The sequence below is a fragment of the Durio zibethinus genome, chromosome 9, assembly GCF_047325235.1.
Source record: "Durio zibethinus cultivar Kanyao isolate XHJ-2024 chromosome 9, ASM4732523v1, whole genome shotgun sequence".
NCBI classification, from domain to species: domain Eukaryota; kingdom Viridiplantae; phylum Streptophyta; class Magnoliopsida; order Malvales; family Malvaceae; genus Durio; species Durio zibethinus.
In genome coordinates, this window is record NC_143170.1 from 8,721,735 (window position 1) to 8,748,728 (window position 26,994).

Below are 26,994 nucleotides of genomic sequence, written 5' to 3' on the forward strand. Positions count from 1 at the left end.
AATTTTATTATTAACCAATTCACCCTCCTTTTTGTTTATTTCAAGTCTTTGAGCTAACATATATGTTGATTGATTTAATTTGTCAAAATTAAGAAATTTTTAGATTTTTAATACTTTTAATATGAATTGAATTGAAAGTGATTTAAAGTCAATAATAAAAACATAAATATAATCAATTTAGTTTTTTGAACTAGATTTACTTTATATATTTACACATAAAATACATCAATTACTGGATATTATATTTAATCAAATATAAATGTATCAAATAATTGATTAGAGAATCAACTATTTTATAATTGTAATTGTAGTATTTATTTAATTATATATTGATTGATTTAATTTGTCAAATTAAGAAAATTTTAAAATTTTAATGCTTTTAATATGAATTGAATTGAAAGTAATTTAAGGTTAATAATAAAAACATAAATATAATAAATTTAGTTTTTTTAATTATTTTTAAATTAAAAATGCATTAAATAAAATAAAATATATTTATTAAATGTCACGAGACAATTTTTAAAATTGTCCACATAAGATTTTTTTTTTCATTTTTGCCAAAATTTTGACTTTTATATATTTATATAAGATAAGAAATTTTTAACTTATATAGCAGCTGGCATGGTTTAAATTAACATAAAAAAAAAAAAAACATTTTAGGCAAAAGAAAGAGAAAAAATATTTTTCAAGATAAAATAATTTAAGTTCTTTTCTGCCATCAATTACTAGATATTATATTTAATCAAATATAAATGTATCAAATAATTGATTAGAGAATTAAGTATTTTATAATTGTAATTCTAATTTTTTTTAATTATATATTGATTGATTTAATTTATCAAATTAAGAAAATTTTAAAATTTTAATACTTTCAATATGAATTGAATTGAAAGTGATTTAAGGTTAATAATAAAAACATAAATATAATAAATTTAGTTTTTTGAATTATTTTTAAATTAAAAATGTATTAAATAAAATAAAATGCATTTATTAAATGTCACATGACGATTTTTAAAACTATCCACATAAGATTTCTTTTTTCATTTTTGCCAAAGTTTTGACTTTTATATATTTATATAAGATAAACAATTTTTTACTTATATGTCAACTGACACGGATAAAATTAACATAAAAAAAACATTTTAGGAAAAAGAAAGAGAAAAAAATATTTTTCAAGATAAAATAATTTAAGTTCTTTTCTGCTAAAATATTTTTTCAGTATATAAAATATGAGTTTATATTTAATATATTGTCAATATATAAATACTATACATTATCAATAAATCATACAATAACATTTTATTAAAAATTAATTTTAAAATTATAAAATTATAAAAAATATATATATTTAAAATTATTTTTATCAAATATTATTGTAAGATTCATTAATCATGTACAAAATCTAACATAATATCAAGAATATATCTTTAATAAATACCACCAATCTAAGTTCTTTGCCGGCTTCTCATTTGGATATTATATATGGATGTGAGCGTTTATGTGCCTTGCCTGGTTGTAATTGCAGTGTGACCGCTTTTTCATTTAATTATCATTTATTGACTGTAATATCAACCGGAATTATATTTTCATTCATTTGAGTTTATGGGATCATTGTTATCCTTTTTTTTTTTTCCCCTTTGGCATAGGTATTTTCGGAAGGATGACAATATGCCATTAACTGATTATTAATATCTGAAAATTATTTAATATGTACAAAATTAATTGTCTTAATCATAATTCTAATTTTATTATTACTGGCATATTCAGATGCCCATATGTTTTGGGTTGTTATTTTAATCCTAACATGAATAAGCAATGTACTTATAATAAGGTTGGTGTGTCAAATTGTCAATGTCATTGGAAGCTTTGTTTCCGTAGATACTCCCAAAAATAGATTGATAATTAACTGTGTTTCTGCCGCCCTCGGAGATTCCGATACAAGAGAAAGAAAACCAGAATAGGCAGAAAAGCAACAGACCTTAAAATCACCAATTTTTTTTCTCTCCTTTTATGCGCAGAGAAGGAAGAAAATAAGTTGAAAGATTTTGTATTAATGGGACAAATCAAAACGGGTCCTTCTGGTTCCGCACCTCATCGAGTCCAAGCAGAATATGAGCCACAATCTCAAGCAATTATATTGCTTCATGAGCCAACCGTTGGGGCTACTACACCAACACAAAATGAACAATCGGTCGCTGCAATCTACCAGAATCAACGGGGCTTAAGCGCCAATGATCTACTAACTCCACAGCTTGCTCAGCAGCAGCTAGAACAGCAACGCTACCAACCACAAACTAACCTGGCATACGAGGTTCCACCACCAGCTGCTCCGGCCCAGGGCGCCCAGTTTCCACCCCAAAGCTCACAAAACACTGAAGTAGTTTACACAACTGGACTGAACCACCTTGTGGAATACCCACCACAAAGCCGGCAATCAATCACAATTCAGCCAGGGCTGCTCCCGCCCCAAGGCCCGCAAACCCATGTGATGATGCACTCAAATGAGCCTAATCAGCACGCGATCTACCAACAACAAGAAGGACCACGTCCACAAGCAATATATCAGCAACCTCCACCTAGTTATCCTCAAAATATAGCCCAGCCATTTGTTTCCAATTGTGCATCACATTCGCAAACCTTTTACGAAGCTAGTTACCAGGTTCCTCCACAGTATGTGGTTATGCCGCCATACATTCATGGTACTGTGAGTCAAGTCACCGCTGCATCGGGGGTTCTACTGCCTGTTGAGGGCTGGAAAACTGGCCTGTTTGATTGCATGGATGACCCAATGAATGGTACTTGTTAACTAAGTCCTTGCTGATTAGTCTTCTTCATTTCTACTTGCATGCGAAAACACCTACAGAATACACTTTCGAAAGCAGATCGATTGCGCACAAATCAATTTTCGCTAAGAAAAATAAAAAAATCTTAAAAGTTATTGGTGCTTTTTGAGCACATATTTCTAAAGTTTGTCCAAAGCTTCATTAACTCTTAGCAAAATTTTTACGCCTGATAGATTCTATTGCTCGATCCATTCTGCCTTGCAGCTCTCATAACAGTTTGCTTCCCATGCGTGACATTCGGCCAGGTCGCAGAGATTGCGGACGAGGGCCATACCTGTAAGTCATAAATCATTTCTCACACTTTTCACCTTATTTTGTTAACAACAAAACTAAAAACTTTGGGTCTATTCAGTTGATGTACGTAGCGATTGGTAATAACATATCTTCTTCCAAGCCTGTTACAAATTAGAATTTTACATATAGATTCAATGATTTTAATCTTGGACCAATTTATTTAACAGCTAGCTCATGCTTACTTGACAGCTTGTGCAACCAGTGGATTGCTTTACGGTTTGATTGCATTCTTGATTGGGGTTCCCTGCATACTGTCATGCACATACCGCACGAAACTTAGGAACAAGTTTGGGCTGGAAGAGTCTCCAGCACCAGATTGGGTTACACACTGTTTATGTGACTTCTGCGCTCTTTGTCAAGAATATCGGGAACTTCAACGACGAGGGTGGGATCCATCCATAGGTAAGAAGTAAACAGAAACCTACTAAAATTCAAACCCAGACTACAAATAGTTTAACAGAGGACAAACTTAGCATATTCAATGGACACTCAAACAACCATATGCAAAACAACACCTACTGCAGAACGTTGATGGGAATTATGGGATAGTAGTCTTACATGAAAACATCTCGTTTAGACTGCCGGGTCAGTTTTTGGGTCCAATGAGCCGTGTCGGACCAGCTACTAGTAGGCCCCGATTTGGGCTTTGTTGGTCTAGTCCATGGCCTTCGTTGGTATGCTGCCACTGCCCGTGAAATGAGCATGTCAGGTCAACCCAACATACTACAGTGCTAGTTCAGCCCAGGATGACCCCCTCGACTCTAGTTCGTCTCTAACGAGTCTAGCAGGGACAAACACAAACTTATTAATCATTTTAGGTCATAACTTCGTGTACAAATAGAAAAGAAACTTCAACAGTAATCACATAGTTTGACATTCTTCTTGTAATATGAAACACACAAAAGTTTATATACATGTTTAAGAGGACAAATGTAATATATGTGGACTTGTTTTTGCATCGTTATATGTCATAAATGTTAGTTTCCTTGACATTTAATCTTTTACCCAATGTCAAAATCCCTTCATCAAAAGGTGAATATAAATAGTATTTATCTAAAAAAGGCAAAATAAATATCCCTTCATCAAGTATTCCTCCTAGAATTTATTTATTTAGTTCGAAAATTTAATTTTGAGGAATATAAGACATCAAATATCTAAATAAAGACTAACAGATATGTTAAAAATATTTTAATATAAGAAAATATATTAAAAACTAACGCCTTCCATAAAGAATCAATCATAATTTGTAATATCACATAATTTCAATTATTAGGAATAAAAATGCTTACTTCATCATTTATAAATGCATATGTAAACATATATACTTGCATGTGTGTACACATATAATTTAAAATGCAATAATAGATTAGGCAACTTTATGTAAAAAGAATCAAAGTTAATGAACTTCTTTGTTGACTATTCTTACAAACCGTTTCTTATTGTGTGTTCCATATATAGGATGGCATGGGAACCTAGCAAAGAGACAGAGCATGCAGCAGCAGCAACACCTTGTCATGATGCCTCCAATCAACCAAACAATGATTGGTTGATAACTCCCAAATGGTTCAATATTTTGTTGTTCAATGTTCAATTGTTACTTTCTTCTTAATTAATAGTGTCAAGGATGTCCAAGATTTGAACGTCTCTCTGAACTTCCTCGTATGTTAATAAATATTTATATTAATTTTAACCCAACTCCAATTTATTTAACCAAATAATAGTTTCATTTAATTAACTTATGTTTTTCTATTAATTGCAATGTTTTGAAATAAGAATAGAAGTTGAATCGGTGATAGCTTTGGTTTTCAGTTCAATTGATTCAATCAATTCAACCAGTTGATCCAATTAAAACGAGTTTTTAATATTGGATACATGATTTTGATATTAATTAGTATAAAATATAATAGATAAGAATACAAATTTAACTTAATTTTATGATTGTTTTAAGTTATACTCATATTCAACTACTATATCTATACAATGAATTGAATAATTAATGCTACATTTATATAATGAATTTAATAATCAATTAATAAATTATAATTTAATTAAATAAGTAAATGTACGTTCGCATAATAAAACTTAAATTTATGATCTCAAAATTTTAGGATCTAGTCCTTAATATTAAGTTGAGGCCTCATCGGTAACTTAATATTTTTTTGAGAAAATTATTGAAAGAATTTTTAAATATTTGAGATAGGGGAATTGCTATAGCACACATGATGAGAATGAGAAAAAGAAAAAAAAATATTTAATACAATGCATTGAAATAAGTGAAAAGACAAAAAGAAAAAAAATACTAAAGAAGAAAAAAAGAGCCAATTTTAATTCAAATCCTTAAGTTAATGAAAAGTAACATATGTTTATTTATTATAAATACAATATATTTACTTATTCACAATCCTATTTGGGAAGAACTTTAAAATATGCGGTGTCGAAGAAGAATTTCAGGATTGAAAATAAAATTATAAAATTATAAAAAAAATTACATAAAATCTCACGTTTCCATAGATTTTGATTTGTGTCATGAGAAAAAAAAAAAAAAAAAAAAAAAAAAAAGGAAGAAAAAGCAATCCTACTCAGAAGTGAAATTATTTCTTAAATTGAACAGGACTTCCGTTCACTTTGCAAATCCCTATTTCACTATAATTGTCTCAGTTAATATATTAATATTACCTCCGAAGAAAACTCTTGTTCCCAGAAGAAGAAAAAAAAAATCAACATTAATCCATGAACCTCGGGTTATTTGACGATACGGAGAAAGAAGTGGCCGCTATCCTGCTACAACTGCCTACCCTAATCATCACCAAACCTGCAGTTCCAGAATGGGGCATTAAAGGAAGAAGATCCCCCATTCATAAAATCAGCAGTACAGCTCCTCCTCGACACCGTCCTCCCCACCAATTCGACCCTATCCCTACAGCTGATCATAGTGTTGCTTCTCAGTTGGAAATTTCATGTAATGGTGAGAGTGGCGATGAGAAGCCTGTTATTGATGACCAACGCATCACATTTATTGAAGAGAAATCTTCCGAAACCAAAGCTGAACCTTCGGCCCTTGAACCAAGCAGTACTACTCTTCCTTGTCTTCCCAAAGACAAGGTAATAAAAATAAAATTTAAGCCTCCGAGACCTGAAAAGTCTCCTCAACTTTGTTACGCTGATGAATCCAAACAAATCATAAACGATGAGCCTCCCAGCCCTATAGGAGATGTTTATCCTGCTGTTATGGTCATGGACTCTAACAAAAAGAGTTCCGACAAAAGGGTTAGTCTATTTCTTCTTAAATTTCAGCTAGTATCATATTTTTTGGGCTTAATTATTAAGAATATATTGCTAGCTAGTTAATTAATTATAGGCAATTTTGTTACGGATTTTTAACTATTATCACAAATTTTCCTCGTTAATTATATCTATGATGGATATAGATTATTCTGTGACAGATTTTTTTGGTCACAGATAGTGCAATTTCTGATAGTGTTGTTTTTAACGTTCAAGCTAGATCATCCATTGATACTTGAGAACTGAGAATAGCTAATTTGACTAATTTGGTTATTATGTTTGTTCGAGTTCTATAAAGTAATTGTTTTTTTAATCAATCCTTTTTCTTTTCTTATTTGTTTTCAGGCCAAAGAGGGATTTGAAGAGGGGAAGGCTGAGCTAGCTGTGCCAGAAGGTCGTTTAGTTGGGGTAGGTCTCAAAATTCCTAGTTATTATTAAATAAATATACTTGAGTTGTTTACAGTTTTTTTAAACCCTAGACTGCATTAATAATTGTACCAAAAATATTTTTTTGATTGAAGGGTTCAAGAAAAATTAAAGCAGAGCCAACCACAGTGTTAGAGGCTAATCCCTTCGTACCTCGTAAAAAACCTGCCAAGGGAAAGGTAATTTCTGCGTCACTCACTGTCTTCTTTTCTTATTTTTGCAAGTGATTTCATCGAGTTTAAAACTGCATTAACAATTAAAACTGCATTCGTTTAAAAATAAGTGATAGATTTGATCATTATATTAAGTAGAATGATATTTTGACTCTCAAAAAATTTCGTCTCCAAGGGGACATCCCGCTAATTAGAAGTGAAGACTTCAGTTTGTAAACTTTTAGGCTATGGCAGGAGTGGACAGAAGAAAATCATCTTCCAATATTATGTAATCAAATATCATATACATATAATCTAAAAAAAATTTATAGTTGATATATTATTAGTGTGTAGATTTTATACACTATCAGAGTAAATTAGATGATAATAATTCATTAATGAGACGAATCAGATAATAACATATCATTAATGAGTAAGTTTTTTAAAAAATTTTAATTTATGTACATTTATTTTAAGGATTGATATTTGCTTATTTATGAAGTATCATCATTTAATTTATTGACAATATATAAAATTTATACACTATAAATGTATTAAATATAAATTCATCTAAAAGTACCCATAAATATATGTAATCTAAAAATACATACAATATACATACATACATACATACATATATATATATATATGTATGTATTAGTTCAAGCAAGGCATGTGTTAAACTAGTACTGAAAAAATGGAGTTGACTTTTGCAGTCGAAACAAGAAATGGAAAACGAACTGGTGTTTTGGGAACAGAATAAACGTGCATTTTTAGAGGTACGTAAATCTCAATCTACAAATATATATTTTTTCTTGGTGTGTTTTATTTGTTTTCTATATTGAAACTAAACCACAATTCATGCATGCATGGTATAATATCCAGTCGATAGACAAAGTAAAGGTTTACTTGGAAAGCCAAAAAGCTCTCAATTTGCAGCTCAAGGCCCGCAAACTAAAGGTGTATATCTCATCTTCTTGAGCCCTTCATTTCGTTGCCTTACATTTGTTGTTATTGATATATGAAATTGATGATTAATTAATGTTTCTCTTATTGTTTTCTCAGCTTTCTGCAACAAAAACAAAACCTGATTCAGGGTGATAAATATACTCTTTCTTTCTTCAAAAGTGATGGTAAAAGGAATAGAGATGCACCTCACCATGATTTGTTTTTTCATTTGAGGAAGGGAGAATTAAAGCCCCTATAAAAACACCAAACGATGGGATAGTTGCGTACAAAGAGTCCTCCATGGCTTAAAGAATGTAAGATTAGAAATTGTTTTTTTTACTTGGTTATTCAATTACTAAGCATGTAATAGTACTCTACAATGAAAATTCTTGGAATTAGTCATGTAAAAATAAATTTCTCTTGATAATTATAGCTGTTAGAGATGATAATTATTAATAGCTAGCTAGAGAGACCAAAGCAGCTCACATTGTTTGGTAAGATTTTTAAAAAGCAAATGAATTTTAATGGTAAGGATTTAGGCTGCATTTGATGTGAATTAATATATAGAATTAAAAGATTGATTAGTTTGAGAAATAAAAGTTCCCATACAGCGAAGAAAAGAAGGCAGGATATATGCTATAATTTCACATACATAGGATTATGAGATGGATGAGACAAACATTTAAAATATGCATGCATTGGAAATAGATGAATGATGCTCACAACAAAATCAAGACCATGCGACGATTTTGAAACTAAACAGGTAATGGGTTAGCACTAGGAATGTTGGATGAAGGATATGACCAGTAATATTTCGTGGGGTAATTTAATAGAAGCGAGATCATGACTGAATTGCAAGGTGATTCTATCCAGATGTAAGTTTCAGCCAACCATTACCAAGCTTAAGAAGGATTTATATGGTGAGATTAAGGTTAAATTTATCAATTTATTTATGTATCGATCAATATTGAATTTTGTTAGTACCAAAAAGAATTGAATTTTGTCACTCTATTTTAGTTTTATTGAATTTTATCATTATATTTTTAATTTTGTTAATTTTTTTTATATAAAGTACGGAAATTTAGGAAAATTTGCTATTATCACTAAAGCTCATGTGGTAAAAGTGTAAAAAGATGGTAGAGAGATCCTAAAATGTTCCATGTTATCCTCCAAGATGTAAACTAAAGAGAGGCAAAAACACCTGGAATTGAAGATTTAGGTATCTAACCTAACATAAAGAGGTATAAGAAATAAAACATGATAGAGGGACTTCTGCCACTGAAAGTAAACACCATTAGACTGCAAAAGGTTGTCAGTGTACCTAATGCAGGAAGTTACTACATTAAACACAAGTACCAATTATAGACAACAAATTCTCCAATCAATTACACATCACTGCATCTTCCTCTCAGTCCATTATCAAAAAAAGAAAGTGTATAAATCCAAATTGTCAAGGCTTTTTTATAACTTGATGGTAGAGGTACAATTTTGTTATGTAATACCAATAATATGATGAAACCATACTGCTAAATATTACACATTAAAATTGTTGAAATACAGATACCTTTAGAATGCATTTATGAACCAATCAAATCAAGACAGCAAGGCAAAACTGAACCAGAGACCAAACAAAAATCAAGAATAAAAACACTCATTCATCATCACATGGTTACAAATTTACACAGCTACAAGCCGGGAGATCAACCAAGAAAACCTTGCAAAAGGTGACCATGGCCATCAGAGCCTCTGTTTCCATTACCTTCAAGCAGCCAAAACTACACAACATGGGAGAAACTTAGATGTTGATTGTCGCTTCCCATAGCCTAAGAAGTCCATTACGACCACCACTGCATATCCTTTTCCTTTCCAGGTCTGAAACCACACATCTTACCTGGGTACAAACAAAAGAGACCAGAGTAAAACCAGCAAAACACATCAAATCTCAACCAACACAGTTATGGACCGAATAGCCACTGAAAGTGAAGAAAATGAAAACTCATGGTTGAAGACTTGGAGAATTATTAAACTACCTCAAAATATACTCATCAAGCAACAATAAAAAATATACTCACCAAGCAACAATAAAAAATATACTCACCAAGCAAATACAATTTTTAAGACATCGGGAGCATTTAATACATGACTTGTATTAAGGACAATAGGAGCATATCATCTACAATTATTGCACTATAATTGCCCAAGCAAAATGAAATGTATAGGGTAGGCCAAAATATTATACGAACCCCACACTTAAAAGTGATAGTACAAAATTCTTTATTGTGATTAGATAATTGTAAAATTGTAGTAAAAATTAATTCTAGGTGATGTGCTCCAAAGGATAATAGGAACCTATAATCAATCAGGAGTGATAAAGAAGGAAATTAGAAAACTTGGTGATTTTGAATTTATTTATGGTTATTTTATGTGTAAATATCTTTTTTGGTGATCATTCTACATGGGAAAGTCATCTAAATATTAATCCTTCAAAGCTATGGTGTATTTGGAAATTAGCTAATGAAAAGAATTGGATAATATTAGACAAAGTAAAGAATTGAATTCTATGGTTTCTGACCTAAATTGTGATCAATGCATATAGGATAAAGAACAAGATATAATCAAACTAATTATTCTATTATAATGTTTAGTTTATAAACAAATTTAATTATATAATTGGATTAAATTTTTTATTGACAAAATATCCTTAAATTAAAAGTCATATATGATTCTCATTCCATGGTTTCTTCAAGAGTTTAACCAAAATTTTAACTAAAATACGAAAGATAATATCGTTAAAGACAGTTTTAATTACTCAAAAACTCATTGACTGTATTTTCCTTTAACAATAAAAAAGATTAAAACAGAGAGAGACAATTACTCACTAAACCACTGTGAAAGTACAAGGCCCTAGGGAGATCCATTTAATTACTCAAAAACTCATTGACTGTATTTTCCTTTAACAATAAAAAAGATTAAAACGGAGAGAGACAATTACTCACTAAACCACTGTGAAAGTACAAGGCCCTAGGGAGATCCATTTATCCAGTTAAAATTAACCAAAGTTAAGGGCAAAATAAATCCACTAGAACTGAAGGGGCTGTTATGGCCACCAAAAAAAAGAGAATTGAAGGGGCTGTTTTTTGTCTGTTTGTGAGCAATATGATATATGTCAACATAGGATAGGATAGGATAGCTTTGATCCAGCCTACCTCAACTGGATTGTGTTATAAGGTCCAAAGTGGATAAGAAATCATCTCATTAATCCTGTTCCACTCTCCAAATAAATGCTAAATATACAACAGGATTAACATCATTGTATCATATTCAGCATCCAAAGTACCCAAGGCAACATTAAGGCCATATTTAGAGCATATTCCATCCCCCTTTGTTTAGCTGTTAGGTTCCTTATATGTTAGAAAGTTTAGAGTTAGGAAATAAACCCATATAATGGCTTAGGTAAGGGCTGCAACCAGGGTAACAAAATTTTCAATGCATAATACTATTGAAGATCCATTTGATGATATCTCTTTTGTCCCCTCTTTTAAGTCTAACCTCTAGTTAAAAGATTTAATTTATCCTTTTTCCACTCCTCTCCTTTGTCATTCTTCCTTTGATATCTGGAAGCACGATTACAACCATGAGATGCAGGTATGAAATAATAAGGACACAACAAAGAGTTGCATTCCTATCCCCATCAGAATGACACCAATTAGGTAAAATATCAAGGGCTACTTTCTATATGTTGTTAACGTTCTTTCGTGTATTGCAAGTGCAAATATAATTAATTATTAATTATAAACATAAAGAAGTGCATGAGAAAAAGTGAAAACCAAGAACCACACAGCATAGCGGCAAAATAAGCATACCACAGCACAGGTCTTTTGTGGGGTCCGATAAAGTTGCCACACAGACATTTTTGATCCTGTGTTAGTGAAGCTACCAAGCCTCTCTTGAGGCCGATGGAAGAGAGACATAGAATTGTCAGCTGCTCCAACTCCTAACCAGTGCTCTCCGGCATTTATAGATAAGATAGCAGCACTATGAATGGTTACATTCTTCGAGCATTTTATACCTCCTGCACGCATATCAAAATATAAACTAATAGCATTATTGAAAGTAAAGGATGACTTCAGGAGATAACTATTGAAAGACTATCATCAACATGCACAATGAAGAGTCAAACAGGTTTTAGATTAAATCTTCAGTAATTGCTTTAACCAGGTTGGATAAAAGCAAACCTAAAAGAAACATGAATAATGCTCAGAATTCAATTACTGCACTTACCCTCCTCACTTTCCCAAAATCGAAGCAGCCCATCTGTTGAACCTGAGAGGATATTTTCAAAGTATTACTATTATATTCTATTTTTTCCTGCCCCAGATATAAAAATTGTTGCTAAAATTCATTCATATTTTCAAAAATACACTAGAACATGTAAAGGTAATAGTAAAATAAACAAACTCTGGGCCAACCAGTTATTATTCCTTTGTCTGATGCTGAATACTCAACACAAAGCAGTGGGCCAGCATGACAGGCAAGAACAGCATCACATGTTCCCTGGGAAACAGACCAAACTCTAGCAGTCCAATCATCACTACCCGTAATCAGAGTGTCTCCAACCATTCTAATAGACCTGCATAATTGACACATGAATACACTGTTCCAAGGCTCATAGACACACACACACACACACACCCCAATGAACCAAAATTTTGAAATTTTGAAAAATTCAGCATTTCTGTGCTAACCTTATCCACTTTGTATGCCCTAGAAGCTTGTGCATCTGCCTACCAGCACGGATGTCCCAGATATTTGCTACCCTAACAACGCAAAGGATTCATCAGTTAATTTCCAGGTGACAAGCGAAAAATCTAATTTTACAATCTACAGGTGCATTACAAGTGTTTTTATATACATACGCTTCTCTGCCAGCAGCGGCCAAGATCCCAGTGGAGTCATCATACTCCATGCATAAAACTGCGCTAGAACAGCGACCGACCGTTGCCACACAAGTATCAGTTCGAACATCCCACATCTTAACAGTTCCATCATGAGCAGCTGTTAGGACACGTTCACCAGACAGCATCTGCACACAGCTGACCTACAGTAACAGAAAAGCAAGAATATTGTGATTCAATCATCTAATTCATGTACATTCAATAAAAGGACAAACAGATGAGATTCTCTTTCAGTACATCATCAAACAAAAAGAATTTAGAATTAGGGAATCAGAAAAATAAATCATTAAAATAAGAAAACAAAAAGCTTTCAAAAAAGGTTGACTAGGAAAGCAACTGTGGTGTAAAATGTTCACCAGCACTTCTTTTTATACAAAGGACTGCATAGACGTTATTGTGGGAAAACACTTATTTACAGCTAGTTGTAATCTTATAATCAGTATATTCATATTTGTATCTCTAGAATTAAGTATTTGTATCCCAAGAATTAAGGACAAAAAATTAGGATAAACAATCCCTCAATTATAAGATCAATTTTAAAAAGATTTAGTTTCCTAGTTTACCCATTAGTTAGTTGTATACAAACCTAAGGTGCTTGTGTAATTCTTAAGAGTGGTTTTTCAATATATATTCAGTTTTACTCTTAGTTTTCCACACAATTTTATTTTTTAATTTTTTCTATATAGTATTAGAGCCATGATTTCTTTCTGTTGCCCTTTCCAAATTTATCACATTATAAGCTTCTTCCATCTCCACCTACACGAGATGAGAGCTAGTTAAAGTTGTGTTACCCCACATCTAATGAATATCCAATTTCCTGTAATCTTATATTCAGGTTTGGTTCCTTCACTTATTACTAATTGGTTTTAAGTTTGATGCTTAATATGGTATCAGAGCTTTAGGCTCTTCTTGGGAAGTAAAATTTTCAGCCTTCATTGGTGACTCCTATCTTAGGTCTTCATTGTCGAACTCTGTTAAGGCCTTCATAGCCATTTCACACTACCCGTTCGAAGCCCGAATAAAGGAGAAGGGTTGTGACAGGTTGACAGCCAATGTAAAACATAGTCAAACCATGATGAAAGACCAAAACAAGAATCGGATCAATTATTCAGAGTAATACTGAGATAGAAGTAGATGTCAAACATAGGATTCAAGTAGGATGGACAAGGTGGCGAAGTGCTTCAAGTGTTTTGTGTGATTGCAAAATGCCTTCAAAGTTAAAAGCAAAGTTGTACAAAACAACTGTAAGGCCTGCATATATGGAACTGATATTGCGCTGTTAAGAAACAACATAAGAAGAAAATGAACGTTGCAGAGATGAGGATGCTTAGATGGATATGTGGTAAGACTAGAAGAGACAAAATCAGAAATGAAGAGATTCGAGAAAAATTAAGAGGAAGTCCGAATTGAAAGAAGATGAGAAAGGACCATTTGCCAAGGTTTAAACGTAAAATGTAGGCCTAGCTATGCACCGGTTAAAAGAATTGAGTCTCTAGATCTAGGAGAGATCAAAATATCTAGAGGTAGACCATGAAAGATATAGAGGCAAGTAATAAAAAACGATACGATGGTTAAAGAATTAAATGAAAAGGTGGTTGTTGATAGAAACGAGTGACGCAAGAAATTCAAACCACAACCTAACCTGATTCTCTTATTTGGTTTTTCATACAGTCGACCCCAGAATATGGGATATAAGGCTTAGTGTGTTGTTGTTTGTAGCCTTCATTGCTAAGAGTCATTTCTAGTTATATCTTAAAACTTGTCTCAGTTCAGAGAAAGATAACAATGTCAAAGATAACAGAATCTGCTATCACTACTACCCGATTTGAGGAAATGTCAACTGGTAAAACCACTGGAGTACTACAAATGTCTCAAGAATAAGGAAAGTTGGACAGAAAAGAGATTGAAAAGTTGAAAAGCCTTTTGAAAGCCTTTGAAAAGCCTACTAGGGTATGTTCCTTGAATAAGGTCTCAAGTTTAGGTAAGGTCTCCAATTCTCATTGATTAAAAATCTCAGTTAAGCCTATTATGAATTCTTGGGTCATTGACTCAGGAGCCAAAAACCACATGACACATTCCTCACAAAAGTTTAGTACATAAACCCTGTGTTCTAGTAATAAAAAAATTGTTGTTGCAAATGGTTCACGTACTATAGTGGTAGGATTAGGAGATATTCAAATTAATCCCTTCTTTGTTTTTAAAAATGTTCTTCATGTTCCTTAATTATCTACTAATCTGATATCTATTCAAAAACTTACTAGAGGCATGAATTGCAAAATGACTTTCTATCCCTTCTATTGTGAATTTCAAGACCAAAGTTTGAGAAAAAAGATTGGACTTGCTAAGGAACAGGATGGACTATTCTATCTTAAGACAACAAACAATACAAGTAATATCAAGAATAATTTACCTCTGTCATTCCTTTCTAAAAAATCTCCCAATAAAAACAAAATCTAGCTTTACCATTTTCGTCTTGGACATCTTTCTTTTGGAACTTTGAAAAACATGTTTCCTTCTTTGTTCAAAGGATTAAATGTTGAAAATTTTCATTGTGATGTTTGTGAACTTGCAAAGCATAGAGGTCTATCTTTTTCAATTAGTAACAAACGAAGTTCTACTCTTTTTTACTTGATTCATAGTGACATATGGGATCCCTCTACAATTCCTAGTATTTCGAGTGCAAAGCGATTTGTTTCTTTCATAGATGATTGTATCAAGGTCTCGATCTCTTGGATATTTTTACTTAAATCCAAATTAGATGTGAATAGCATGTTTTTAAGCTTCCAAAACATTATCCAAAATCAATTGGGAGTGAAAATCAAGAGATTTAGGTTTGATAATGCAAGAGACTATTTCAACAATAGTCTAGCTACCTTTTCCAAAAAGAAAAGATTATCCATCAGTCATCGTGTTAATACTCCACGGTAGAACAGCCATTTACTAGCCACAACCCGAGCTTTACTTTTTCAAGCAAACGTACCCAAATCCTACTAGGGGTAAGCTGTTCTCACTACCATACACATTATAAATAGGTTACCTTCAAGGGTTTTAGGATTTAAAACTCCCATGGAACTACTCTCACAATTCATTTCCAACTTTAATACCACAAACAACCTCACACCTAAGATATTTGGTTGTACATCATTTGCTCATGTTCACAATCATAATAGGGGGAAGTTGGATCCTAGAGCAATTAAGTGCATTTTTTTGGGATATTCTTCAACTCAAAAAGGGTATAAGTGCCATCATCATCCTACAACAAAATTTTGTGTCTACAGATGTCACTTTTGAAGAAAGTAAACCATTTTTTACTCAACATTATCTTCAGGGGGAGACTTCATTCATGGAAGATATGGATAAAGACTTCTTTTTGCTTGACTTATCATCCTCTTCAACATTTTCACCCATTAATTCTTTTAAGTCTAAACCTGTGTCTTCTAAGTCCAAGTCAAACACTGAATTTGAGTCTAAACCCATTCTAAACACAGAAGATGTGACAAACGATAATATTTTTCTTGATTCTATGAAGGAATTATAGGTGTACTCAAGAAGAAAGTTCTAGCTCCTGAACCAGTGCAAGTCCAAGAACCTAATCCTAACTTTGAAAATGAAGTAACTACAATCTTTGATTCTATTTCTCAACATGAGCATAAATCTCCTAAAACTATAACTAGTGATTATGATCTGCCTATTGCCATTAGGAAAGGAACTTGAAAATATACTAAGCATGCACTATACCCAATCTTTAATTTTATGTCATTTGAAAAATTCTCACCATCCCACAAAAATTTCCTTGTGAGCCTAAACACTTTCTATTCCAAGTACATTATTCGAGGCATTATCCAATGAGGAATGGAGGCCTTAGAGAAAAATAAGACATGGGAACTGGTAAAGTTGCCTAAAGGAAAAAATCCAGTTGGGTGTAAATAGGTTTTCATTGTAAAATACAAGGCGAATGGTACTATTGAAAGGTATAAAGCCAAGTTGGTAGCTAAAGGCTACACTTAAACTTGTGGAGTAGATTATCAAGAAACTTTTGCTCTAGTTGCCAAGATGAATACAGTTGGAATTTTGTTATCCTTAGTTGCAAATTACAATTGGCAGCTTCAACAATTGGATGTAAAGAATGCTTTTCTACATGATTTGGGAAAAGAAATATATATGAAAATTCCACCGGGATTTGGAGGTTATCTAGAAGAAAACCTAGCATGTAAGTTGAAAAAGGCTTTATATGGCCTTAAACAGTCTCCTAAGGCTTGGTTCAGGAGATTTGCCAAAATGATGCTAGCAATGGGATATAAGCAAAGTCAAGGAGATCACACACTGTTTATCAAGCACTCGGATTCAGGGATAGTCACAGTTCTATTAGTGTATGTTGATAACATAATTGTAATCGAAGATGATCAAAAAGAGAGAAAATCTTTAAAACAATGTTTGACTAGAGAATTTCAGATAAAAGAGCTAGGGAGATTGAAGTACTTCCTAGGAATTGAAATAGCTCACTCACAGCATTGTATTTTTATCTCACAATAGATATATGTGATGGATCTTTTGAAGGAAACTAGGAAGCTCGCATGTAAACCTACAAATACCCCTATAGAGCCTAATCATAAACTTGGAAAAGCTAATGAAAATGCTGCTATAGATAGGGAGATGCACCAGAGATTAGTTGGAAGACTCATTTATCTCTCACATAATAAACCTGATATAACATATGTTGTGAGTGTGATAAGTCAATTTATGCATAGTCCTAAATATGTGCACCAACAGGCTATCTACCATGTACTATTTGAAAGAAAATCCTACCAACAGGCTATCTACCATGTACTATTTGAAAGAAAATCCTGGGAAAGGTATCTTGTTCAAAAAAAATTCAAGGCTGATTCTAGAGGCATATACAAATGCGGATTATGTAGGTTCTGTAATTAATAAGAGATCCACCTCAGGCTTCTACACTTTCCTAGGTGGTAATATTGTGACTTGAAGGAGGAAAAAACAGAATGTGGTGACAAGATCAAGTGCTGAAGTAGAGTTTAGAGCAATGGCTCAAGGAATTTGTGAACTACTACGGTTAAAGATTATCCTAGAAGACTTGAAGATTAAGTGGGATAGACCAATGAGACTATTGTGATAACAAGTCTACAATAAGCATCGCACAAAATCCTATGCAACATGATAGATTAAAACACATTGAAGTAGACCGGCACTTCATAAAGGAGAAGCTAGGCAGTGGGCTGATTTGTACACCATACGTATCAACCAAAAGTCAACTTACAGATGTGTTGACTAAAGGTCTCAGCAGTGCAGTAATACAAGAAATTATTTCTAAGCTAAGAATGAAAAACACCTATTCACCAGCTTGAGGGGGAGTGTGGGAAAACACTTATTTACAGCTGGTTGTAATCTTGTAATTTGTATATTTATATTTGTATCTCCAGAATTAAGTATTTGTAACCCTAGAATCCCTATAATTAAGTATCTGTATCCTTAGAATTAATGACAGAAAATTAGGATAGACAATCTCTCAATTATAGGATTAGTTCTAAGAAGATTTAGTTAATTTACCCACTAGTTAGTTTTATGTAAACCTAAAGTGTTTGTATAATTCTTAAAAGCAGTTTTTCAATATACATTCAGTTTTACTCTTAGTTTTCCACACTATTTTTTTTTTTAGTTTTTTTTCACATGGTATCAAAGCTAGGATTTCTTTCTATTGCCCTTTCCAAATCTATCACGTGATAGGCTTATTTCATCTCCACCTTATATTCAGGTTAGGCACCTTCACTTATTGCCAATTGGTTTTAAGTTGGATGCTTAACAATTATCCCCATCCATGAGAAACCCAATGAATAGGCTAAGCAGCTTGATTATCCATGAGGAAAAAAGACATCTCTGAAGGGAACGCTAGTATCATATTTACTAGATAATAATTTAGAACCTCATTAATAATCCTAAAAGCACAATGAACAATTTTGACAAAGGTAACAAAACATAAGTCTGTAGAGAAATTCCTTCAAGTTTAATAATAAAGTTTTTTCCTAAAATGCATATATACATAATTAGATATGCATGTCTATGCTTTGTATGCAGGTTTTCCTATTCCTGACCTTAATGAGAATCGATAAAATTACAGATTTAGTTTAAAAGAAAAAAAATGGTAAACGACCAGAGAGACAACGAAAGGCCTTATGCTTGAATCCAGATGGGGTAAATTTAAAAAAAAAAAAAAAAAAAAAAAAACCATTTTCTCCTTTTTACTTTCCATTGAATGCAACCTCAATGTCCTCCCCCAACCAACCCTGCCCCCCACTTCCTCCTTTCCCTTTAGAATTTTTATATTCTGAGTATTTTTGAATCCAAGATTGTAAAAGAACAGTCAATGATGATCAATGTAGTACACATTGGTGAATTTCAACAGCAAAAATCATTTCATAATGCTGCAATTAAAAATCCACTTTATCATGAAAAATGGCACTGCTTTTCTTTCTAAACATAATATATAACCAATTTGAACTCTTTTATACAACATTCTTGGATATCAAAGCAAATCCTTGACTGGCTCAAAACCTGCTGATACTACCATCAAGGTAAAAAGTTAGGATTTACTAGATTAAGACTATAATGATGCTGATAATAATTGGCATTATTCTATAAATGCAAATATATCTTCAATAATGCCAACTGGTGCAGTAAAATCTTTATTCATACACATTCAATCAAAATGAAACCACTCCAGATTTAAACCCATTTTGCAATCAAGGATGTTATGATTAAGCGAACCTGTGCATCATGACCCTTTAGCTCCTCCAGCAACTGGGTCGTTTGCTTATCCCATACGATAACAGACTGATCATCAGAACCAGAGACAACTTTTCCTCTATCAGAACTAATGGCACGGATGGTTCTGCATAGCAAGAGTTGTGGAAAATGTTAAATCAACTGTGAACATGAAAAAAATTTAATGAAGGAATGTTTTAATGAGAAGCACAACCAATAAAAGGGTTTAAATATTACATAACAGAGACCTTGTATGTCCTTTCAAAGTTGCGCAAAGTTCAGAACCACGAAGACTAGGATCCCAAATCTTAACCTGGAAGATTTACATATCCAATGAAAACTTCTTCCTCCACAAAATAAACCAATGAAGTAAAAAATTAATGCATGTCGAATTAAATGTTGCAGGGTGACTATTGAAATGAATAATGAAATAATAATGAGCAATCATAAATATTTGCACCAATAAATGAAGCGAGATTTTACAGAGGACAAAGAAGAACCACATAGGTCTTATTCCATTACACAAGTAATGCTAGTGAATTATTGAATACAATTTTAGATGCCATAAGCATGTCTGTACTAGACATCATATTTCATAATCACACTTTAAAAGTGAGAAAAGCTGCCAGCATATGGATGTCAATGTGATGGAGTTTACAAACAATAAAAGTAACTCATTTTTGTGAGAAGGTCCAAGAACCCAAATTTTATCCAGTGATTTTTTGTTCAGCTGAAAAACCAACCAATGAAACCCTACAGACAATTAAAAGACCATATGACTAAAAAACACCTAAAGCTCTCTCTTGATCTGAACATGATCCAAAGATAGGGAAGAACAGAATAATCAAAGAGCAAGAGATTGACAACGGAAATACTCTTAGAGAAACATAATCAAAGACCAGAACAAACAATACATTAACTTCTCCTATCGTTTGAAGACTAAACCAGCCAAAGTTTGGTCCTTTTTCTTCTTTCAGGAAATAGCTGTAGGAAAAATGGCCATAAGAGCACAATAGAACCAAGCCAAAAGCATTGGAGGGGCTCCCCACCCTTTTGCTTTCCACAAGAAATTCAGTCATTTAAAAGCAAAACAAGATCAATAATATTGAACAGGAAATGTAGCACCTGAATTATGTGCTTCAAAAAATTAACAAGATATAGTAACTCACCGAACAATCAGTGCTTCCACTAATAAAGAAACCTGCATCTTCACGATCACCCACCAGATCCCACACCTCTCTTCTTGTTACGCAATGCAAAGCAGTAACAGCACCACTATGACCCCTCAATATGCGAACATTTGTTTGCATTTTTTTCTGCCCAGCAGCAGATAAATCTTGTTTGCGAGCATTCCCATTCTCTGATGCAGTTAAAAGATAATGAGCCATGAAAACATAGGTCCATGATCTAAATATAAAACATTCCGGGCCTGTAAAGCTAACAAAAGATATACCTGAAGCACTACCATCAGAAGTCCATTTACGAACACGACCAAATGAGTTTGCTCTTGATGCTGTATCCCTGCTGAACATGCTCTGCACCCAGCTCCTTCCAACACCAGAAGCCTCTGCAGGTTGTTGATTCTCATCTGCGGCATCCTTTGGACGTGGGGATGACAATCCAGGAGGCAATAGTGATTGTGACTTCACAGATGAGATGCCCCAGTAACTGATACGAAGTTGCTGGATATGTGACAAAAATCCTCTGAGTTTTATCTGAAACATATTAGGGGACCAATAAATCAGCAATTATATTTATGCATTCAAAGCAAAAGTTGCATGAACAAACTGGCCAGGAATATTTAAAAAATGATTACTAGTCATAAGATTCAGCCCCAACATAAATAAAGTTCTTCATACCAGAGAGAGACAGTGTGATATTAAAAAAAAGGACAGAATGACTTGAGTGAATATTCCATTTAAAACCAAATTCCTAACATATGTCAGAGTAGATTAAGCATTCTTCGTAGCGGAGCTTGCAAGCTTAATAGGGATAGTATTCAATAATCATTCATAAACACTATCTTTGAAAAACATTTCTCCTACTTCCTATTCACATCACCAAACCACTCAACAAATGACGGAAAACCAGTTCATTTCCATTACCATAAACCAAGTTAGATATGCTGAAATTTACCTTTCAAGAAAGATGAGTTTTGAATGGGAAGACCAAAGTTACTTACCTGTACCCGTGCCTACTAAGCAATGAAACAAGTTACTAGGTTTCACCAAATGTACATGCAAAAGAGAGGATCACCACTTACAGAAATGATACCAAACTATACACAATTCATAAGGCACTTGAGCTATTTTCCTTAACGCAATATAGAATTATATTGATTTAACTGACACCATCAGTTAAAGGTCATGATGTTTCCTTCACCAAATTAAATTGCAATGCATGTCAACTACAGGGAAATTAATTTAATTACTAGTGTGTCTGTTTGTGTGAAAGAAAAGGTACTATGCGATGATTTCTCAACTACACATACTAAGACTAGCACAATTATGGAGTACAGAAATGAGAAAGAAGGATCACATTTGAGCAAAAGAACTGAATTGTAACTTGTGAAAAAGCCTACTTCTGCACCAAAAGTTGAAAACTTAAAAGCCTAACTTGAAGAAAAGACAATAAATGACAATAAAAGTCCAAATACTGACACTATTGCAACCCCAAATAACATCATCAACAAAAAATTAAGAAGGTTCCAGATAGAAATCCAAATTAAATTCAATAAATGAATCCCAAAAATGAACACCATGTTCAAGGCATGAGGAATGACACTGTCAATGAACTTGGAGGGAATGAAGGAGTTAGAGAGCAAGGCTGCATGAAGGAGGGAGATGTTTAGAAAAGTCCATATTCGGTATCACTTTCCTCTATGCCAATGCAGTGTCTGATCTAGGAGCTGTCAGCAGATTAAGGGAGCCTTTACAACTAGAATAGAGGGAAGTCCAGATACCTGATGCTAGAGAACTGGGTGTGGGTCCAGAGAAGAAAGAGAGCGAGCTGTGGCTTAGAGAAAAAGGCCAAACAAAGCAAAAGAAAGGAAGAAAGAGAAAAGAAAGGGGAATGAGAGAGGAAAACAATGTCAAAATTTGCAGTGAACATTGCCGATGAGAGGAAAGAAAAAAGAACAAAGCACGGTACACAAAGGGTGATGAATTTTCTAGAAAATTTAAAAAAAAAAAGGTTAACATGCTGGCATTTAAGTCCAGGTTATCAAACATGTTTTTGACATAAGTTGACATGTGTTGCAATATTATTGATAGAAACCACACCATCATCCACGACCAAGTGTGAGTTAAGTTAGCAAATTAAACAGAATGTAATAGCTCAAGCCCCATGTTAACAAATGCTTAGTTCAGGTACCCAAATTAAACATCAATTTACAAATTCAAGCAACATTTCTGTCATTAACCAGATTGAAGATCCTATATCCGGGAAAGGCATGGGATACTATTCAACAATTCCTCATCCTTTTGTATGATATACAGAAATACAAGAATATAAGGAACTCTTAGATTTAAAACCCCAGGTTAACTTATGCAGTTTTTAATTTTTCTCAACTTCATGGCTTAGAATATCAGCTTTGGCTTAAAAAGATGTTTAATCTTTTTTATATACTTATCAAAGATTTCAAACCAGATAGATTCTTTTGTCAAGGAACTTTTAAATCCAATATCTGTTACTTCAATGGTCATATATGACATGAGAACTAGTAGAAACTTAAAACAGAAAGGATTATTAGATCAAGTAATAAATTAAAACTAATTAAATTAAGCCGCAGAGATAATCCACAATTCATATGTTTGTTGAAGTTATAGGAAACAAGAAAAAGGCCAAGATACTACTATCAACCATGTACTTTATCGTCAATCATAATAACACACTACAGTATAGAAGATTTACTTACGAGCAACTTATATCCAATATTGTTTCTCTCTGCTATTGTTTCAATCATGTACCAGGCATCATTATCAGGAAGTCCCAGCCCCACCTCCAATATAAACGAAATATTATTAATGAGTACAGATTTGAAAACAAAAAACAAATAAGTGCCAGAAGAGGATTATAAATTATAAAACAAACTACCATGTGCGAAGCCAATACAATTAGCTGTGCTGTCACCAAAGTTGCATAATTGGCAGATCTGAAATAAAAAAATACAACCACAATAGATAAGCATTAGTTTCCACATTCCGGTACTCTTAAGCCATCCCCGCCACCCCAACTACTCATTTTTTGCTCTCTTTAAGACTTCATTGTTAATTGAAAAAACTAATACAGATTCTCAAATAACTGGGTTAACAGATTTGCTTGGGAAATAGGGAGCTCAATGAAATTGAATGGAAAAGCAAAGGACAATTGATTGGATAGAATTATCTGTCTAGGAAGGATAAAGAACATAATAAAAAAGAAAAGAGAGAATGAAAAAAACACAGAAACTCATCCCCGTGAACAATAGAAATTGCATGAAATTTAGAACCAAACAAGCAGATACGAACTATTTTTAACTAGAAATTCTTATAGGAATATGTTACAATAAGTTCTTGTCATCTTTTAAACCGTCATCCAGGTTGTTTTAACCTAAGAATTTTTTCAATAGTCATCTTTGTCAAGGAGATATGTCATGCACATTTTCTCTTCATTTGTAAGAGTTTTCACTTTTTCTTGTTGAAGGAAAAGGATTATTCCAACACATTTGTTCTAAATCCACAGATCTCTCCCCTAACACAACCATGTAGACATGGGGCATAGAAGGCAAAAATCGGCCATAGATAGCACAGATAGACCCCTACCTTCCAAGATCTGACGTAGGAAAAACAGATGTTGAGCCAATAGAGATCAAGAACAGAGCCTAAAGGGGCTGGTCCTCTCTCTTCTAAGGGAAGGAAAAAGAAAGAAATGCCTGCTCCTGATGATTAATTTCAATAAAAATTGAAGTAGTTTGATTATATCAATAAGAGTGCCCTACATAGCATTACAGAATGATATTAATTCCTAACTGAAGGACGTGAGACTCTGTTATAGTGCAAGAGAAAGATATATGCAACCTTAGACATGAGATTCTGATGTAGGAAAAATGAATCTAGAAAATAGACTCAAGAGACAGCAACAGAGACCAAATAAACAGAAAAATATGGCTGGTCTCCTCAAATAATGAAGCCTCAAAAGCTAACAGTGAAACCTATTGAAACACAATCTTAAAATTTTAAATAAAATACACTTAAGTCAAAAAAATTTTCTTGATCTCTGTGAAAGTCAAATCGGGACAAAGAATAAGGGATGGAGAAAGTATTAAAGAGTCAAGTGATAGCATGCAACTTTTTGTGAAAAAAAACTAATAACATGTAGTTTTTAATGAGCTTGGATGGTTTAGATTAAATTAGATTGCAAAGGGATCAAGCACTGATTGTAGGTCTATGGCAACCCTATTCGAAATAGCCCCTTCATGTCAGGTTAGTGGCTGTCTTATCATATATTTCAGACACATGAGACTCCATACTTGCTGTGAAAATCCACCAGTATGATAGATCTTATGTGATTAAGTTTATATCACGGAAAGCCAGGAAGGTAAGTGGAGTAGCAAAAATACTTCAATCTATTTCTTTAATCTCTATGTTCTTCTCCTCCATTTCTATTGGCAAGATTGGACCCCATTTGTAGGCCACGTCAATTTTGCTCCACACCAACCAGGGAATTTCTCTCCATTCTTCTTGAAGTAACCCTCTACCCCTTTGAAAACCTATCACTCATTTGGGTTGGCTTTGAGAACTAAACAGGACAAACTGCAGGCTAGAGACATAGATTTACTAAAACTCACCCCAATAGATTTATCAAATATTAGTGTTGGCAGACTCATCCAGCCATAACTCAACGATAAGCAGAGATTCAGCATGCTTCAACCAACAAAAAAACACCAGCATTGGTAGCTACAAGTGTGATTATCTGAGATCAAGTAGCAATTATAGACCTGATATATTGTCAAGTTGGTTGACAAAACCATTAAATAGAACAACACACAAAACAAGTTGCAATCCAGCTGAAAAGTGAAAAGAACTAAAAAGACATTCAGTAAAACCCATAACAACAGTTGCAATGAAAAAAATCATTCCTCTATAATTTCTTCCAAAACACCCCATCCTAAAGCAAACCCAGTTCCTTGAGCAGCCAAGGTTCAAAACAGATTATTACAATATAAATAAATAATAGTACCAAAATTACAGAAGATAACTATATTTCATGCACATGATAATAAACTAACAAATAATATTTCAGAAATTACATTCTAAAAATATTAAATTTATTAACTTACTTGTTGGAAGACTGCTCCATAAGATAGTCAAAATATCCTTCCCAAAACCTGAAAGAATCTTGCCTTAGCTTTCTAAGATTTCAATTTTTTTGGTACAGAACCCAAAGGGCTAACCAGAGTTCTCTAAGAAACAAATAATAGACCACTTCTAAAAGTAAATCTTGCATAAAGCATAACTGATTTAACTTTCAATTTATAGAAAAGTCCTAATCGGATAAAGAAAAAATGACTGTACAACTTAAGTCAAGAGTAGTACCCAGTAATACATACCGTAACTCCTCCCATATAGACAGAGAAATAAGATGACGCTGGACATAGTCTGGAACATTATTAGCATCTTTCTTATACATCTCAGCAGACACTTCCAGGGCATCTCTAATAGTTGAAACATCATTTCGAGAGGTTGCACGACTAATAGCTGTTTTGAGCTGAATTTGTGCATTAATGTATTAGGGGAAGGAGAAAGAAAAAAATTAAAAAACAACATTATTACTAGATGAAGATGAACATCAAATGTAAAAAAAAAATGTCAGCAGAAAGTAAAAGAAAACAGCTTAGAGGAAGTTAGTGAACAATCTATTTCATTAACAAAAATATTTAAATTTTATTATATTCCTGATTCATAAATTACTCAAATTCAGAAACCATTACATATTGGATAAGAAAAAATGTCAAAGAAAACTGGTGAAACCTGAATAACTAGATCCATTATTAGAACCCCAAGAACAGAAACAATTTGCATTAACGCACCAATTCTTTCACTGCTATAAACTGTTCTTCAGTCAGTTGACCATGCCATCCCTGAGCACGAAGAAATCCAGTATAAAGTTACTAGTGCACTGAAATAGTTAATCAGGGTATGCTTCTAATTGCTATACGTACTGAATTTATGTGTTCCCTTATACACTCAACAAAACCACTACCACCAATTCCCTCCGCATCAGACTCAATCAAAGCTGCAAAATTAGAGCACATATCATTGCTAATTTGCAAATATC

General features: G+C 33.1%; 2 protein-coding genes across 4 annotated transcripts in view; one reads left to right on the forward strand and one right to left on the reverse strand.

Moving 5' to 3' along the window:
• The first annotated feature begins 1,955 nt into the window (after positions 1–1,955).
• On the forward strand, positions 1,956–4,687 carry LOC111303062 (uncharacterized). The gene is made up of 4 exons (XM_022899071.2): positions 1,956–2,795; positions 3,048–3,119; positions 3,327–3,539; positions 4,596–4,687. Exons 1-4 carry the CDS (start codon positions 2,054–2,056, stop codon positions 4,685–4,687), a joined length of 1,119 nt encoding a protein of 372 aa, XP_022754806.1. The 5' UTR covers positions 1,956–2,053.
• A 4,695-nt stretch (positions 4,688–9,382) lies between these two features.
• The window catches only part of LOC111310736 (DENN domain and WD repeat-containing protein SCD1-like), a 30,786-nt gene continuing 13,174 nt past the window's right edge, over positions 9,383–26,994 (reverse strand). For all 3 annotated transcript variants that reach the window (XM_022910153.2, XM_089765795.1, XM_089765794.1), the window contains 16 exons: positions 26,879–26,952; positions 26,747–26,797; positions 26,267–26,424; positions 25,997–26,044; positions 23,773–23,830; positions 23,594–23,677; positions 21,131–21,392; positions 20,847–21,037; positions 19,926–19,990; positions 19,681–19,804; positions 12,862–13,043; positions 12,691–12,762; positions 12,415–12,575; positions 12,227–12,268; positions 11,809–12,017; positions 9,383–9,836 (listed from right to left, as the gene is read on the reverse strand). In XM_022910153.2, the coding sequence (XP_022765888.2) occupies positions 9,741–9,836; positions 11,809–12,017; positions 12,227–12,268; positions 12,415–12,575; positions 12,691–12,762; positions 12,862–13,043; positions 19,681–19,804; positions 19,926–19,990; positions 20,847–21,037; positions 21,131–21,392; positions 23,594–23,677; positions 23,773–23,830; positions 25,997–26,044; positions 26,267–26,424; positions 26,747–26,797; positions 26,879–26,952 (1,877 nt within the window). In that variant the 3' untranslated portion in view covers positions 9,383–9,740. The remainder of the gene's footprint in view (positions 9,837–11,808; positions 12,018–12,226; positions 12,269–12,414; positions 12,576–12,690; positions 12,763–12,861; positions 13,044–19,680; positions 19,805–19,925; positions 19,991–20,846; positions 21,038–21,130; positions 21,393–23,593; positions 23,678–23,772; positions 23,831–25,996; positions 26,045–26,266; positions 26,425–26,746; positions 26,798–26,878; positions 26,953–26,994) is intronic.

What these genes read in the sequence shown, in the direction of transcription:
- LOC111303062 (XM_022899071.2), top strand. Translation starts at nt 2,054, where the DNA reads ATGGGACAAATCAAAACGGGTCCTTCTGGTTCCGCACCTCATCGAGTC. An exon ending in CATGGATGACCCAATGAATG is followed by an intron (nt 2,796 to 3,047) that starts GTACTTGTTAAC and finishes TCTGCCTTGCAG; the next exon opens with CTCTCATAACAGTTTGCTTC. An exon ending in AGGGTGGGATCCATCCATAG is followed by an intron (nt 3,540 to 4,595) that starts GTAAGAAGTAAA and finishes TTCCATATATAG; the next exon opens with GATGGCATGGGAACCTAGCA.